The 14,495-nt window shown below is 39.2% G+C and overlaps 1 protein-coding gene across 1 annotated transcript; it reads right to left on the minus strand.

Moving 5' to 3' along the window:
- Positions 1–1,399: 1,399 nt before the first annotated feature.
- LOC133728336 (7-deoxyloganetin glucosyltransferase-like) lies at positions 1,400–3,113 on the minus strand. Its single transcript, XM_062155752.1, has 2 exons — positions 2,534–3,113; positions 1,400–2,449 (listed from the first exon to the last, which is right to left on the minus strand). The coding sequence occupies exons 1-2, from the start codon at positions 3,036–3,038 to the stop codon at positions 1,512–1,514; spliced, it is 1,443 nt and encodes a 480-aa protein (XP_062011736.1). The 5' UTR covers positions 3,039–3,113; the 3' UTR covers positions 1,400–1,511.
- Positions 3,114–14,495: the final 11,382 nt, after the last annotated feature.

Genomic DNA, 14,495 nt, shown 5'->3' on the forward strand with positions numbered 1-14,495 from the left:
AATTCTCATGCATTCTTTCGCTCCGAAAACTTCTCACATGTTCTTCTTTTCATAATAGTTGGGCCCATATCCAAGCCCAAACCAATGGTCAGCTCGAGACCCGGGCCAAACAAAGGCCCAAAACCCGCTCCAACCATCCAATCGCTCCCGATACCTTTCCCAGACGGCCAGACCTGTGTTGCTTCCCGTCCGGCAGCACGCCGTGCTAGGCCGTTTGATCCAATCGCTGGAGCCTCTTCACCTTCCTCATGTTGTTCTTGAACACCCTCGAACCTATAGTCCTGCTCCTCTTGGCTCGCGTACGACTTGCAGAATTTGCGCTTCAACAAGGTGGAGGTGCTTCGCTCTGAGCATCCATTCGCCGTCGTGACCGTAGTGGTGCCCTTCATTGTCGCCGTCCACGACTTGACTCATCAATGGATTCCCGCCCTCCACTTCAGCACGAGCGAGGAAGACATTGACAATCGCGAATCAATGGACAGAAAAGAACAGGAAGAGAGAGAGAGAGAGTTTGATCCATCCGTCTATTCTTCCCAACTTTGACAATCGCTCCGACTTCCAAAACCAAAGAAGACCAAGAGCCACAAAAACCAGAATCGATGACCCAACCCTCCAGAATTCAACGCCATCTGGTCGCAATAGAGTACATTGGTACTCACTTCTCAAGGTCTCAGCAACTGGGTCGGATCTGTTCTTTCCATTTACCTCTTTGTTTTTTACCATCTCAAATTTGTTACCTGCACACAACCCCATCTATTTTTTGTTCACAGTAGACGTTGACTGTCAAGATAAAAGTCATTTTAATCAATGGTTCAGATGACTTAACTGCTGACCCCACGTATTCTACGTCTCGGATTGAGCCATGTGTCTATCAGTCTTGTATGTGCACTTCCACCACCGTGCACTGAAGAATTTTCGGTCCTCCAAATAATTAAACATATGATCTTCACTTCTGGTACTCAGCTTATACTTCAATCATTGCATTCCCCTGGCTTGGTACTTTCTGTGAGATTGATTACTTGGGAATAAGCTTTGTGAATACATTTCTGAGATGAATAAACAAATCCTCTATATGGAATCTTTTGTGAAGAAATTGTTTTTGGGTATGAGTTCAGAGTAGTATAAGTCTGTGAGAAGCTTCTTTTGGTGTACTTTTAATTTTATTTGGTTTAGGAATTTGAGAAGCACTGTCCCTGTCTAGTTCAATTCCGTATGGTTCATGATTAGTTCAATTTTTTGACCAATCATTGAATAAATATTGTACTTGGTGTGATTGTTATAATCATTAATATGTCACCATGATGCATAACCAAACCTTAAAGGTTGGGGGAACCGCTTGATGCATATTTGATCCACTTAAGTTTCTATGGATGTAAGCAGTAAACCCAAACCAATAAACCATAGAAAACCAATGATAACATTGAAGTTAATGTAAGCATGCTATTTTTAATGTATAGGCAGAGGCGAAGTACATCACTGTAACTAATTAAACACAGGAAATACAGATAAAATTAAATGCGCTTTCTTAATAGGACTTGATTCACTAAATTGTCCAAGTTTGTTGATGACGAACCATACGGAGCAGTGGCTTCTTCAGCTAGTTTCTTCCACTCCAAGGCCTTGCTTTTCATTTTCTTTCCCTTGTCTCCCTCCATTAACTCCTTTACAAGCTTCTCCACATTGTCTCTCTTGACATCAGTCTTGATCTCCATGCCAATTCCCCATTCGTTGCAACTGTAGTAACTGTTTGTTTGCTGGTCTGCAAAGAATGGCCAACACAGCATCGGCATTCCAGCTGTGACACTCTCAATGGTTGAATTCCAACCGCAGTGTGTTAAAAACCCTCCAACTGATGGATGGTGTAGGACTTCTTCTTGAGGGCACCAACTTGCTATTAGACCTCTGTCTTTGGTTTCAGCTTCAAACTCTGGTGGCAAGATTGCTGATTTTCCGGCAACCAAATCAGGCCTAATAACCCAGAGGAAGGGGAGCCTGGTATTTGCAAGTCCCCAACCAAACTCGAGAAGCTGTTCCGGTGTCAAAACCGTGATACTTCCAAAATTGACATAAACAATTGAGTTCGGTGCTTTGCAGTTTAGCCATTGGAGACAGTCTGTTTCCTCCTTCCAAAGACTGTATCCCATAGGCTTCAAAGGGTCTTCTGGTATTTGATTTAATAGCAATTGGAGAGGACCAATTGTATAAACAGGTGGAGGAATAGATGAGGAGAGAGCTTCCAAAACATCTTTCTCCAAAGCATCAAATGTGAGAAGAACAACAGCTGATGCTTTATTTGCGTTTTCGACTGCTTCCATAGAGGTCTTGAACATGATGTCATCTGGATCTGTAGTTCGACAAAAGGATGGTAGATCCCTTAAACGGATATCTTTCTTTTCTGGAATCCATTCTATAACATTGTCCAGAAAACCGTTTGTCACACAAGTCTCATCTACAAAGCCCAAAAGACAAGATGCTTATTAATAAGTTAATAACCATAAAATTGAAACTAATCCTTCAATCATCATTTTAGTACCTTTAAGTGGTGCAAGCCCTTTCTCAAGCAAAGTACGGAATTTCCTCAATCCCATGAAGCTGCAAGCAGAAATAGTGTAAAACAATGCAATAGGGATTCCAAGTTCTTCTGCCGCTGTTATAGTAAAAGCGGACATGAAACCATCTGAAACAATGCAAGTCACTGGAGGACTAGTACTGTTGAGTTTTATCAGGAGGTCACGAAATGGAGCCAAGAGATGATTTCTGATGGAGTCAAAAATCAAAGTGCCATCTTGGGTGGCATCTTCACCTGATTCTGGAATGCCATCAGGGATGGCTTCAAAGTGAAAATCAGGTAAGCCATCGAGGGAGTTGGGTCCTCGAGACTTAAGAAATCGCTTGTGGTTGAATTCTGTGTTGACAAAGGTAATGTGAAAGCCTCTGTGGTGGAGGATTTTGGTTAATTTAAGCATAGCCTTTATGTGGCTTTGAGCTGGAACTGGAATACAAACAGCATGAGGCTTATGATGATAAGCGGAAGCCATTTTAGATGCTTGTGTTTGCTAAAACTATGTGTATATCCTTGTTTACAGATGCTGGTTATTTATAGGAGGGGCGGAGGGCAATACTGGTAGCTGGCATTTTCTTTTCTGCACTGGTATGTGATATTTGTTTATTTTTTTTATTTATAATCAAATTGCCGTTTTAATTCAGCATTATTATTCATTACCATGTGAGGATCGTATGTTCCTGATACAATTGATTAACATCATCGCATGCAGCAGCGGGGATCATATAATTTGACCCTGATGCACAACTCTACCAAACGTACATGCAGCCAAAAATTTTGAGGGGGAGAAAGACTACTGGGACCATGATCTTAATGTTGTTTGGTTTAAAGCTGTTACTCGATCACATAAAGATCAAAGATATGTAGCAAATTTGGAACCAAACTATAAAATTGTAACTTAAAAGTCAGAGAAGCATAATTCCAGTTAGTCAACCAACTAAACACATAATTGGAATTATGTTTTAGAATGAGGAAATTTGGACAATAGTAAATGAGACGATGAATTTGAAAATTTTGTATTCATATGAGAATTTTAAAACAATGAATCAAATTCAGAATGGTAAATGAATCAATCAAGCTGATGAATTTGAAAAGTCTCATTTGTTATATCGGAAAGATACGTAGCAAATTTGTTTTATTGTACAAAGACATGTCTAATCAAGATCAGTCAAGATGATGAAATTGAAATTCTCATTAAGTTTGAATGGTAAATGAGAGAGAGAGAGAGCAAATTGAAAACTTTCTTTTTAGAAAAATATTGCACAACAAAATTAAGCATTTTCTGTGGTGTAAATGGGAGGCTGATTTCCCTCCATTCCGAGCTCATAATTCCCTCCTAGAACAAGTTCACCAAAATGGAATTTGAACTAGCTACACAACAATCCTTTTTTCTCTGTTGTATGAACAAATATTGTATGAAATTTGACAAATCCTACTAGGTGTACCTAGTGCAAGATGCACAAGTTTGTACAACTGATTGGTAGTTTTGTTGTCTGAGCATGAAACAAAGTTGTAGAGCGCGGCAAAATTTCAATCAAATGAAACCTATGTAAGCATGGGCGGCAAATTTTCTCTCCGAGCCTGCTATGTCATCATACACTCATACAACGGTCTGTTAATTTTCTGTTGTTGGAGAAACTTGAAGTCTCCCATCAAACAAGTTAAGTGGTCTTTATTGAAATCAATATGCTAGGATGGTGTTTTGATAGAGTTGTGGTCGAGAACGATTTTGATTGTTAATGTTGCATGTGCTATCACTGTTACTATAATAACGTGACATTGTTTAATTACAGTTTAGTCGTAATCCACTATATATACCACTTTATAGTAGCTGAGAGAGTGGAGGTAGTGGATTGTTGAGCCAACTACAAACCTCAATGCAATTGAAAATGATACAACGAGTTTATAGATGGCTCTTATGTATCATGATTTTAAGTTTCCTCAGAAGCTTACGCAAGAGTTTAGTTGTATAAGTTGCCCATTTGCAGCTTAATTATAGGTGGCCTGTATTTGAGCTTAAAATTCATGATTGACGGGGTTGGTAATCGTGTGAAAGTCTTTTTGAAGAGATGTTGGTTTATATCTTGTGTACTTTATTGTATAGTTGGGTTAGCTCTAGTTAGAATTATGAAAAGTTTCCTAAATGTCAATCCAATGGCATATTCATTTGTTTCCTTTTAATACTAATTGATCGATAGTAGTTATGTGTAGTTTGTTTTCTGTGAAAGTCACATGTTTATGCAAGACTCTCCGGTCTTGACTATAACTGATTATTGCTATTTGTGCAGATCAAAATGATATATTATCTGGTCCTGGTGAAAAGGTATGGCTTCATGCTTGCATTGATTTCTGCCTCAAATCTTGTATGCATACTGGTTTCTACAATAAAGTAAAAATAAAATTAACCGTTTTGAGAACCATATTCTTGGTGCAGAATTTGGATAGGAGGGAACGAGTGGCGCTGCAACATGCCAAATCTCTTTTCTCAAAAGAGGCAAGTGCAACTCTACTAAATTTATATGTTATACTCATTTCTGAGTTCATAGGAATGGTGGTAGTTTTCCTATTTTGTTGAGTCTTCTCCCTAACAGCATTCTGATTGGATCAACATATTAGGTCATTGATGTGATTGCAGCCAGCACAAATGACATGGGGCTTTTGAGTCCTGATTTCTTCAGAAGAAAACATTTTGTCAGCTTCGTGGAAAGTCATTGGGGAAAAGACATCAGTTGTAACAGATCCGGAGGTTAGTATTTGGGTTTACTCCCTATACTTATAGGGTTTCATCGTTTCAGTCCCTGACCTTCGAATTTCACCTAAAAAATTCCTGAACTCCCAATTTCCTCCCAATTGGTCCTTGCCGTCAAGTATCTGTCAAAAACTTCGTTATCTTCCCCTAAAAAGTCTATTATACCCTCAATTACTTAAAAACAAAAAAAATCTCTTCCTCTCTTTTTTAATTTTTTTTTTCTTTTTACCTCTTCTTCTTCCGGCTCTCTCGCCTCCTTCTGTTCATCTCCTCATCAAGATGGTTCCAATCCACTGACCTTCAAGAGGTGAAATGAAAAAAAGAAATAAAAGAGAGAGAAAAAATAAATTAAAAAAAAATAATAAGTGAGGGCATAATAGACATTTCAGCAACTTTAACAGAAAATTTTGACGGCAGAGACCAATTGGGAGGAAATTGAGAGTTCAAGGACTTCTTAGGTGAAATTCGAAGGTCAGAGACTGAAACGATGAAACCCTATAAGTATAGGGAGTAAACAGTATTTAATTCTTAGTATTTCTATTATGCTTTCTCCTCGGAATTTTGACTATTCCTTATGCGGGAAAGATATCATCCATTTGTAGCTGCTGATTGCTTCTTTTTTGTCTTGTATGTGCAAAGATAAATTTGACAGCCGTAGATGCAAAACAAGCCATCTAGGGCTAAAGTGGATGATGCTTCAGGTGGTAATATGTTCTGATAGCATTTGCTTATGGCTGTGAAACACTTCTACATTATTTTTTATTTTATTGTCCTTTACAGATAATTTTATTGTCCTTTACAGATAATCATGCTCAACCTCTTGATCTTGCAAAACTAGCCCAAAGGGTAATTGTCATACTTACCTATGCTCCATGTTCTGTATTATGTCTATTTAGGGTCTCTAGTTTTGTATTACTGCAGTATTGGTTAAATTCTAATTTTGCATTGTAAGCAATTCTGCAGCAATTAAGAGAGAGAAGACGTGCAAGCCGTGCAACTGAGTTGACACATCACGATGATGAATCAATTGTAAAACTTGAAAGTGCAGCCATTGAACGCTCCAAATCAGCATGCAGTTCAAAGTTTTGCAGTAATATGTGTAAGTTATATAACACCTTTAATTTGCATTTGGCCGTTTGTAATGTATGATAGCAATACTGGTAGTTGGCTTTGTCTTTTCTGCATTGGTATGTGATATTTTTTTATTTTATTTTTGTGTAAGGAAAACAAAATTAAAAGAGAGAATTGGGAGAATAGTTGTGTCTTTCATTGATAATAGGAGCCCCTATATATAGGGAGTATAAGTACATAATCTTTGACTATTTTAATTAGAACTAGAATCTAAAACATTATCTCCTATTACAACTATAGAAAATAATCTTAGTTTGGTAAGACACACATAATCCTGATATCCTTCAATACTCCCCCTTGTGCCGTCCAAACATGATGTCATCATGACACTATGGCGCTTCAAACGTTGCCTCGTTAAAAACCTTGCTTGAGTAATAAAAACCATGTGGGACAAAAACAACCTTGAGGAGGAGAAAAAGAGTACGTCACGCCCTTCACTCTTCGAGATCAAACATGTAGACATCATGCCTTCCTCTGATGTCGAGATCTCCCCCTGGTTGCGACAATCATGGGAGTTTGGATAATTTCCTCGTTCCGATACTCTTCACATGTTTCTCGAAAGTGCATGGGTTTAGGTAATAATTTAGTAAATAAGTTCGCTACATTATCCTCTTATCGATTTGATTCACTTCAATCTTTAGAAGTCTTTGTTGTTGCTGATTATAAAAGAACTTAGGCAATATATGCTTGGTGTTGTAGCCCTTGATGAAACATTTCTTCATTTGTTCAATGGAAGCTACAATATCCTCATAAATGCACGTAGGTTCATCTGTGGTAGACTTCAAACCACATGTTATTCGAATGTGTCCAACTATGGACCTTAGCCGTATGCACTCATACACTGCTTCATGTAGAGCAATAATATCTGCATGATTCGAAGAAGTAGCGATAATGGTCTGTTTTGTACACCTCCAAGATATCGCGGTGCTTCCCATGGTAAAGACATAACCAGTTTGAAAATTTGACATTTGTGAGGGTCAGAGAGGTACTATGCATCAGCAAAAACCATCAAAGCGTCACCATCATTGTGACGGAGGGAGGGAGGACACCAGCCACCTACAACGACGGCTACGGTGGCGCCGTGCTCCCCGGTCTTCGGCCGGCGGCCTTGGTGTTGACGACGGCCTTCGGGCCAATAGAGTCTAATTCCATTCTTTCGTCCTTTGTTTTCTCTCTATAGGGATAGCATAAGATCATATCTATCATACCTTTTAAGTATCAAAAGATTGTCTTTACACCAGTCCAATGACGTTGCGTTGGCGCAGGGCTACTGATGGTATTCCTGCAAGTATACAGGGTGGATGTAGTATAGCAATGAAAGAAAAAGGGGTTGTCATTCCCACAAGGATATTAGTTCAATTCACAATATGAAAACCTAAGTTAACTAAACTAAAAGAACACACAAAACAAGAAACACAAATCGACTAAGACGAACACACTTATGATTTTCACAGTTTTGAAAGAGTTTATGATAATGGGAAAATAACTTGAAAACAGAAACTTGAAAAGTGAATCTAAATAAATTGAAATTGAAAAGAGTCTATAATGATTGAAAGTAAGAATGTGATGATGATGAGCCTAGGGTGTCGGAATCAACCACAAGCAATCTTATCTACGTTTTGAACCAACCAATTCATGGATTCTTTCGTTTCTCCAGATGATAATTCCCGCATCTAAGTCCTTGTCAGGTACTCTAGACCATAGTTTTCCTTAAGTGCATGATTCTCTTCCTCTCGGGTAAAGGTCGTATATCCTAACTATGCAGTTTATCCTTCTCTGGTATAAATTTAACATGTAGGACTCATTATGTTTTAGAAAACAAGGGAATCAAGCAAATCATTATTGTTTCACAAGTAATAATGTAATTTACAATTCTTAATCACATGAAGCTAATTTGAATTATATTGCAGCTATGCCTCAAATTCATCTTCTGATAACTAGATGCAAAGCCCTAAAGATCGTGAATCAATAGAACTTTAACATGAGCAACAATTCAAGCAGAGATTAAGAATTTATCTGAAAAGAAACTAATAATCCATCAATTGAATATCAAAACATGTAAACAATCATGCTAGGGCCTCATCCTAGCCCTAGAAAAGAGGTTTAGCTATTCATGTTCAAAGAAAACATAATAGAAAATCTTAAAAACATAAAAGAACTTATTAAATGGAGATGGAGGGTGAACACAGTGATGGCAGCATCTTTCTTTGATGAAATTCTGATATAGAATGGTCCTTCTCCATCTTGACACTTTCTCCTTTTTATAAGATGCAACTTTTCCTTCTTGCTTTAGGCCTATGGAACTCCTTAATCACTTTACACAAAAGAAATGTGATGTGGCACTTCTAAAATTCCAAGGAAACATATTTTGGGTTCTCAGACGGTCCATAGTGATATATCAATCTTCCCAAAATTTTGCTAAGTCATTCAGGCCTTGAAAACTCGAGCTCTTGGAAACACGTCGCAGATTCGCGCATTGACTGAACTGCCTGTACTTAAACTGTCATATCTCCCTCTAGACATATTAAAATCACGAATCTTAAAATTCTCCAGAAACTAGACATTCGGGGCTTTCTGACAAGACTCGTCCCAGATTTCACCCTGAAATCCGAACTGGTTCTGCGGGGCCCACCTTAGAAGAAATTCTTCCAGTAAATTTGGCAGAATTTCCCCTAAAATGGACTACCCAAAACCTGTAGAAAGGAAATTTACACTTCTAAATCACCCATCCTTATTATCCTGGAGCCACCCTGCTCCCCAAATCACAACATCGTCCAATTCACATAACTATAGATCTTTGTGGAAACCTACCACAGTAACTTTCTCTCTCATCATCTCCCTCTTTCCCCCGCGTCGGACTCTCTCCTTCTTCCCCTCGATTCACTGCCGTCCGGCCATCAACCGATGGGCAACCGGCCACCACGTGATCGCCTCTTCCTCCTCTCGACGCTAGTGCCCTTGGGTTTCGGCGATTTGGCCGGAAAACCCCGAATCGAAGCAAGGAACCCCACGGGGGCAGTTTGAGCTTTTCCAGCGATTCAGCCATTTTCGGCCGTTTTCGACCACCAAATTGGGACAGTAGGGGCGCCTCAAGCCGGTGATCATTTCCCCTAAGTCCATTCACTTCAATTTGCAGTGTGGAGGTCGAATTGACGATTTCAAATTCTAGGGTTCGGAGGTTTTTCTGGGTTTTCTTCACCGGCCAATTTCGAGTGCTTTAAGGTAAAATTGGAATGTGTTGTAGTTGAGAAAATTGTTGGGTCTGTTGTGATGTTGCTGCTGCCAAAATTTGGTGGCCATCGGAGGTGGTGGCCGCCGGCGCATGGGCCCCACGCGCCGCCACTGTAGGTCGTGCGTGGAGGCGCGTAAGGCAGCTTTCTAATTTCAATTTTTAGCCTATTAAATCCTATAATTGTTGTAGAGGTTGAATATGTGATTTTGGTGAATTTTGGAGGAGTTTGATATCAATTGTGAATTTTCGAAGTTTGGGGTTTCGGAGGTCGATTTATGGGAATCCGACCTTCGGATTTCCCTTGTTTCCGCTATGGAATACTTTAATCGATGGATTGATATTAGTGGTGAAATTTGAGTTGAATCCGAAAAGAAATGGAGATATTGATTTACGAGGGGTTTTCAGGATTCGTTTTAGATTTGTGTTAAATTGTCGAATTGTCGCTTACGGAATATAATTGTGTACAGGGCGACGTACCGAGCTCTTGCTCGATGAAGGAACTCGTATGCGTGATTGTCGGAATAGTACTGTGAGTGGACTTTTGTTTTAAGAAATGATGCATGCATCTAATTTTCGAATTAACGCTTCACTTATTTATCATATTATTCATTGAGCATATTAATTAGTTTCGGATATTATTTTGGTTTTGAATATTTATTGGAATTTTGATTGGATTTTCCATCATGATTGTTGAACATGAGTTTCCTATGCTTGGATTTGATCTTATGATTTATATTGATATTCAACGAATCATTTTCCGAGGTGGTTTTCGGAATATTATTCATCGATTTGAGGTTTTTTTTTAAAAGGATTTTTGAAATGGGATTTCGATGGAGTTATATTTCTTATTTATTTATCGACTTCGGTTTTGGCCTTGGGAATGCCTTAATGATGATTTTGGAATTGGTTTTGTTTCGATCTATGGAGACTATGTTTTATTATTATTTCTCGCTTATTTATTTTGAACTTGAGATTATCTTGGCATGTGGGACACGTCGTTAGAAATTCATTTGCGAGAGATGGGGAAGCCTTATGTATTTATGGATTTACTGGATTTTTGAATGTGTTTTCTTGTGCCGGCCATACTTTGGGGTGATTTTATCATGCTAGCATTGATGTCCGCCTTTGTGGCGAGGTGATGGGATCACCGAAGCCCGTCCGCCTTTGTGGCGCTGGTTACTGTCTTTGTGACAGTAATGCTGAAGCCCAGTATCCTAATCGCTACACTTAGTGGCGTGTGGGTATATAACGGGAGTATATGGGAGTATTTTAGCCTGGGAGGCTATCACCCGAGCCTGGGAGGCTCATTCGTATGGCTATCATCTTCCCCTATTAATTATATTATTTTTGACTAGCGGGGCTAGTCCGATTTCCTTTAACCAGCGGAGCTGGCTTGTCTTTACGAAGTTCTCGTTTTTCAAAGATAAATGTTTTACCATTTGTGCATGCATCGAGTTTTTAAAGGAATAAATGTGGGAAAGTATAAAATCCCGTTTATTTATAATTATTTATTCTTGTCCACTCACGCTAACGTTTTTATGTACTTTCCCCTGGGCCCTTCGGTTTCCCATGCCCAGTGTGCAGGCGAAATTAGTTGAGGTCGGGCGTACATGGAATTGAGGCATAGTCAACAGCATGGCTTCCGCGTTTCCCTTTGAATTAGGTTTTCCTTGTTTACCCTTTTTATTAGAATTGCTCTGATTACCCGTGGGATTAATGTTATTCAAGTTGCGTTTTGTGTTATGTGAATTGGACGATGTTGTGATTTGGGGAGCAGGGTGGCTCCAGGAGAATAAGGATGGGTGATTTAGAAGTGTAAATTTCCTTTCTACAGGTTTTGGGTAGTCCATTTTAGAGGAAATTCTGCCAAAATTTTTGGAAGAATTTCTTCTAAGGTGGGCCCCGCAGGGCCAGTTCGGATTTCAGGGTGAAATCTGGGACGAGTCCTGTCAGTTGGTATCAGAGCTTTAGGTTGTCTGATTCAGTAGACCATTTTCTATCTTGTGATCTTATATGCTTGATGTTACACAATACCTCCCGAGTGATGGCCCGACTGCAGCGGTTCCCCATTGTTTACTCTTCGGTGCTGATGTATTCATTAAGTGTGTAAGGTACATGTCTAGATGATGTTCCTTTAGGTGTTGTGCCTCTTGTACGCCGACCTCCTAGGGTTTTCGTTGCGTAGTGGATTGTTCGCATGTTTTGCACATTTCCCTACTGATGGTAGAGTAAGACTACTCTACAATTTTGAGTTGTGCTACGAAGTATGATTCGAGGAAATGTTGTGGTTATTTCTTTCTCGGTGCTAGTAAGTTTGTTGGGTAGGGTTTAAGATGCGAGAACGGAGTTCGATTCCGTGCTTAAGTGAACGAGACGAGCGACTATAGCTTTGGGTCGTCTCCGAATACCTAGAATCATAATGGTTATTTGAAGTGGGACTAATAGTAATAGTGGTTCTGACTTTGAATCGAGTTTCAGGGGATGTGTCACGTAGACGTGGTTGGTGTTGTGAGCATCATTTTGGAACGATACCATGCAATTCACAAAGGAAACCGGATTGGAAATTCCTCCATTTGGACACCATGGGCTGTTGACCTGACCATGACTTGTGGACATAATTTTGTTCAAGTGAAGGAAATTGATTTTTGTGGCTCTTTGTGTTATGAATTGGTTTTCTTAAGTTTTGGATCGTAGTGAGTATGGAGATGTACAGAAGTGAGTTTTTGAAGTCATTTTGTGTTTTAAGTTTAAGTAGGCGGGATGCTTAAAGTTTTGCAATGGAGTTTGATCTTGGTCGGTAAATAATGGAGAGGATTAGAACCAACTCTTTGTAAATGATATTGTACGTGATCGAGTGTGTGTCTTTGGTTATTGATTTTAGGTGAAATGGTTTAACTCAATTTCGGGGATTGACGGTAGTGACATTGTTGGGTATCCATAGTGGTTCAAGCAAATTACTATGTGATACGGAGTTTGATTCAATTTATGAATCGTGAAGTCATAGGAATTGAAATGTAGTAAGTTCTTGAAGGATAAATTGGTAGATTGAATGGTTGAGATTTTATAAGAGTAGTAAGTAGAGTAACTCTACGGACATGGGTTTTCCTAGTTGACTCAGGAAGTATTTCAGGTCATAGTTTGATCAGAGTTCTAAGTTATATTTTGAGTCAAACCCCTTATGGGTTGAACTTGGAATTTGATTGGAAGTGTGGTGGGACCACTGTTGGATCCTGGTATCGCTGGGAGTGATACATGATGTTGGACGGGTGTCCTTCATCTAAAAACAGGTGTTGTTGTCAGGGGAGGATGAAGCGTGTAGCGAAATTTGGAAGTTGGAACCGATTAAAAGCACAAAAGGGAGTATTGAGGTTTTGGAAGGTTTCAGAAATCAAGGACATTCGGATCGTCTTACGACGGTTGCGATCACTTTTATCGCGCATGAAGGTATTATTAAGTGTCATTGGATATCCATTTGGGTGAAATTGTTGAACTTGGGATCAAGAAATAGTCGTAGTGACCCCATGGGGTGTCCATAGTAATTTAAGTGGAAGTGCTAGGTGATGTGGTTATGATCTTAATTTAAAATTTTTGAGTTATGGCGAAGGTTTGGTAGCAGTTTTCCTTGCGGGGCGACGTTAGTCAACAAGTTTCGATTAGTCTTCTGGGGACTATTCTATGACGGATTTCTCGATTAGTCTTTTGGGGACTATGAAACAATTTATTTCCTACTTGTGGATTATGTTGTTGTTTCAATACCTCTTTTTCCTTAATTCGCGAGTCGATTTTCTTCTCTGCAGTATTTGGGGTGCTTTACGCTCACGTAACACGATGCGCTTTTGCTTACTTATCGAACCATTTACATGTTGCTTTGAACATAGGGTTTTTCAGTCACGAACGGAGGTAAACCTTTCTTTTGGAATGTTTGAGTTCGGTGGGGTTGCTATGGAATCGATCAAATTATAATGTCTGGCAAGGTTTCAGTTTGAGAATCGTTCATTTCAAGTATTGAATTTCTTTTATAGTTGGTCAACTCTTGGATCAGATTTGGAGCATTTATAAGTGTTGTTGGATACATTGTAGTCCAGTAAAGGAGTTGGTAAATACAGAGTTTGGAAAAATTCCACAATGTCGCATCTGTAATAAAATTGTCATGAGGTTTTGTCAGACAGTTGGTTGGAGATGTTCTACTTGGAGCTGGAGTAGAGCTAGTAGTTATAATTCTGGCTTGCACCAGATTTCTGAAGACGTGGTACATGACAGGGCAGTTAAGTGAGTACTAACTTGTGAGAAATATTAACAGTTTTGATTGGAGGCATTGGTAATCAGTAGATCTCTTGAGACATATTTGATTTAGAAAAGTTTTCCACATTATCGTACTTATAAAAGTTTTTGAGGGAGGTGTTATATGTGTGGCTAGCAAGGTAGCTATCAAATGAGTTTTCCTAGTCGACTCGGAACGTCATTTCAAGGCTGGACAAATGATTTTAGTCAGGTATCAGAGTAGCGCAACGGAAGTGTAGTGGCCCCATAACCTACTCGATTAAGAACTTATAGGTTCGTTCGAGGTTAACCTTTGTATGTTTGACAACTATGGGACCTTTACGTGAACGACCTTCGATCAAGAATTTAAGCACAAACAAACAAGGAAGGAAGTGCTGTCTTGTGGTAGCTAAGGAAGTTATTTGTTTTGGAATTGTTGATTAGCAATGAACATCTTGTGGTTATCACAATATTGATGGTGAATGGGTTGGATCTTCACTAAGCGACTTTTATGATAAAGTTATGAATACTATAATTTTAACAGGGTAGTTTGTGACGTC

Source organism: Rosa rugosa, chromosome 2, assembly GCF_958449725.1.
Source record: "Rosa rugosa chromosome 2, drRosRugo1.1, whole genome shotgun sequence".
NCBI lineage: Eukaryota > Viridiplantae > Streptophyta > Magnoliopsida > Rosales > Rosaceae > Rosa > Rosa rugosa.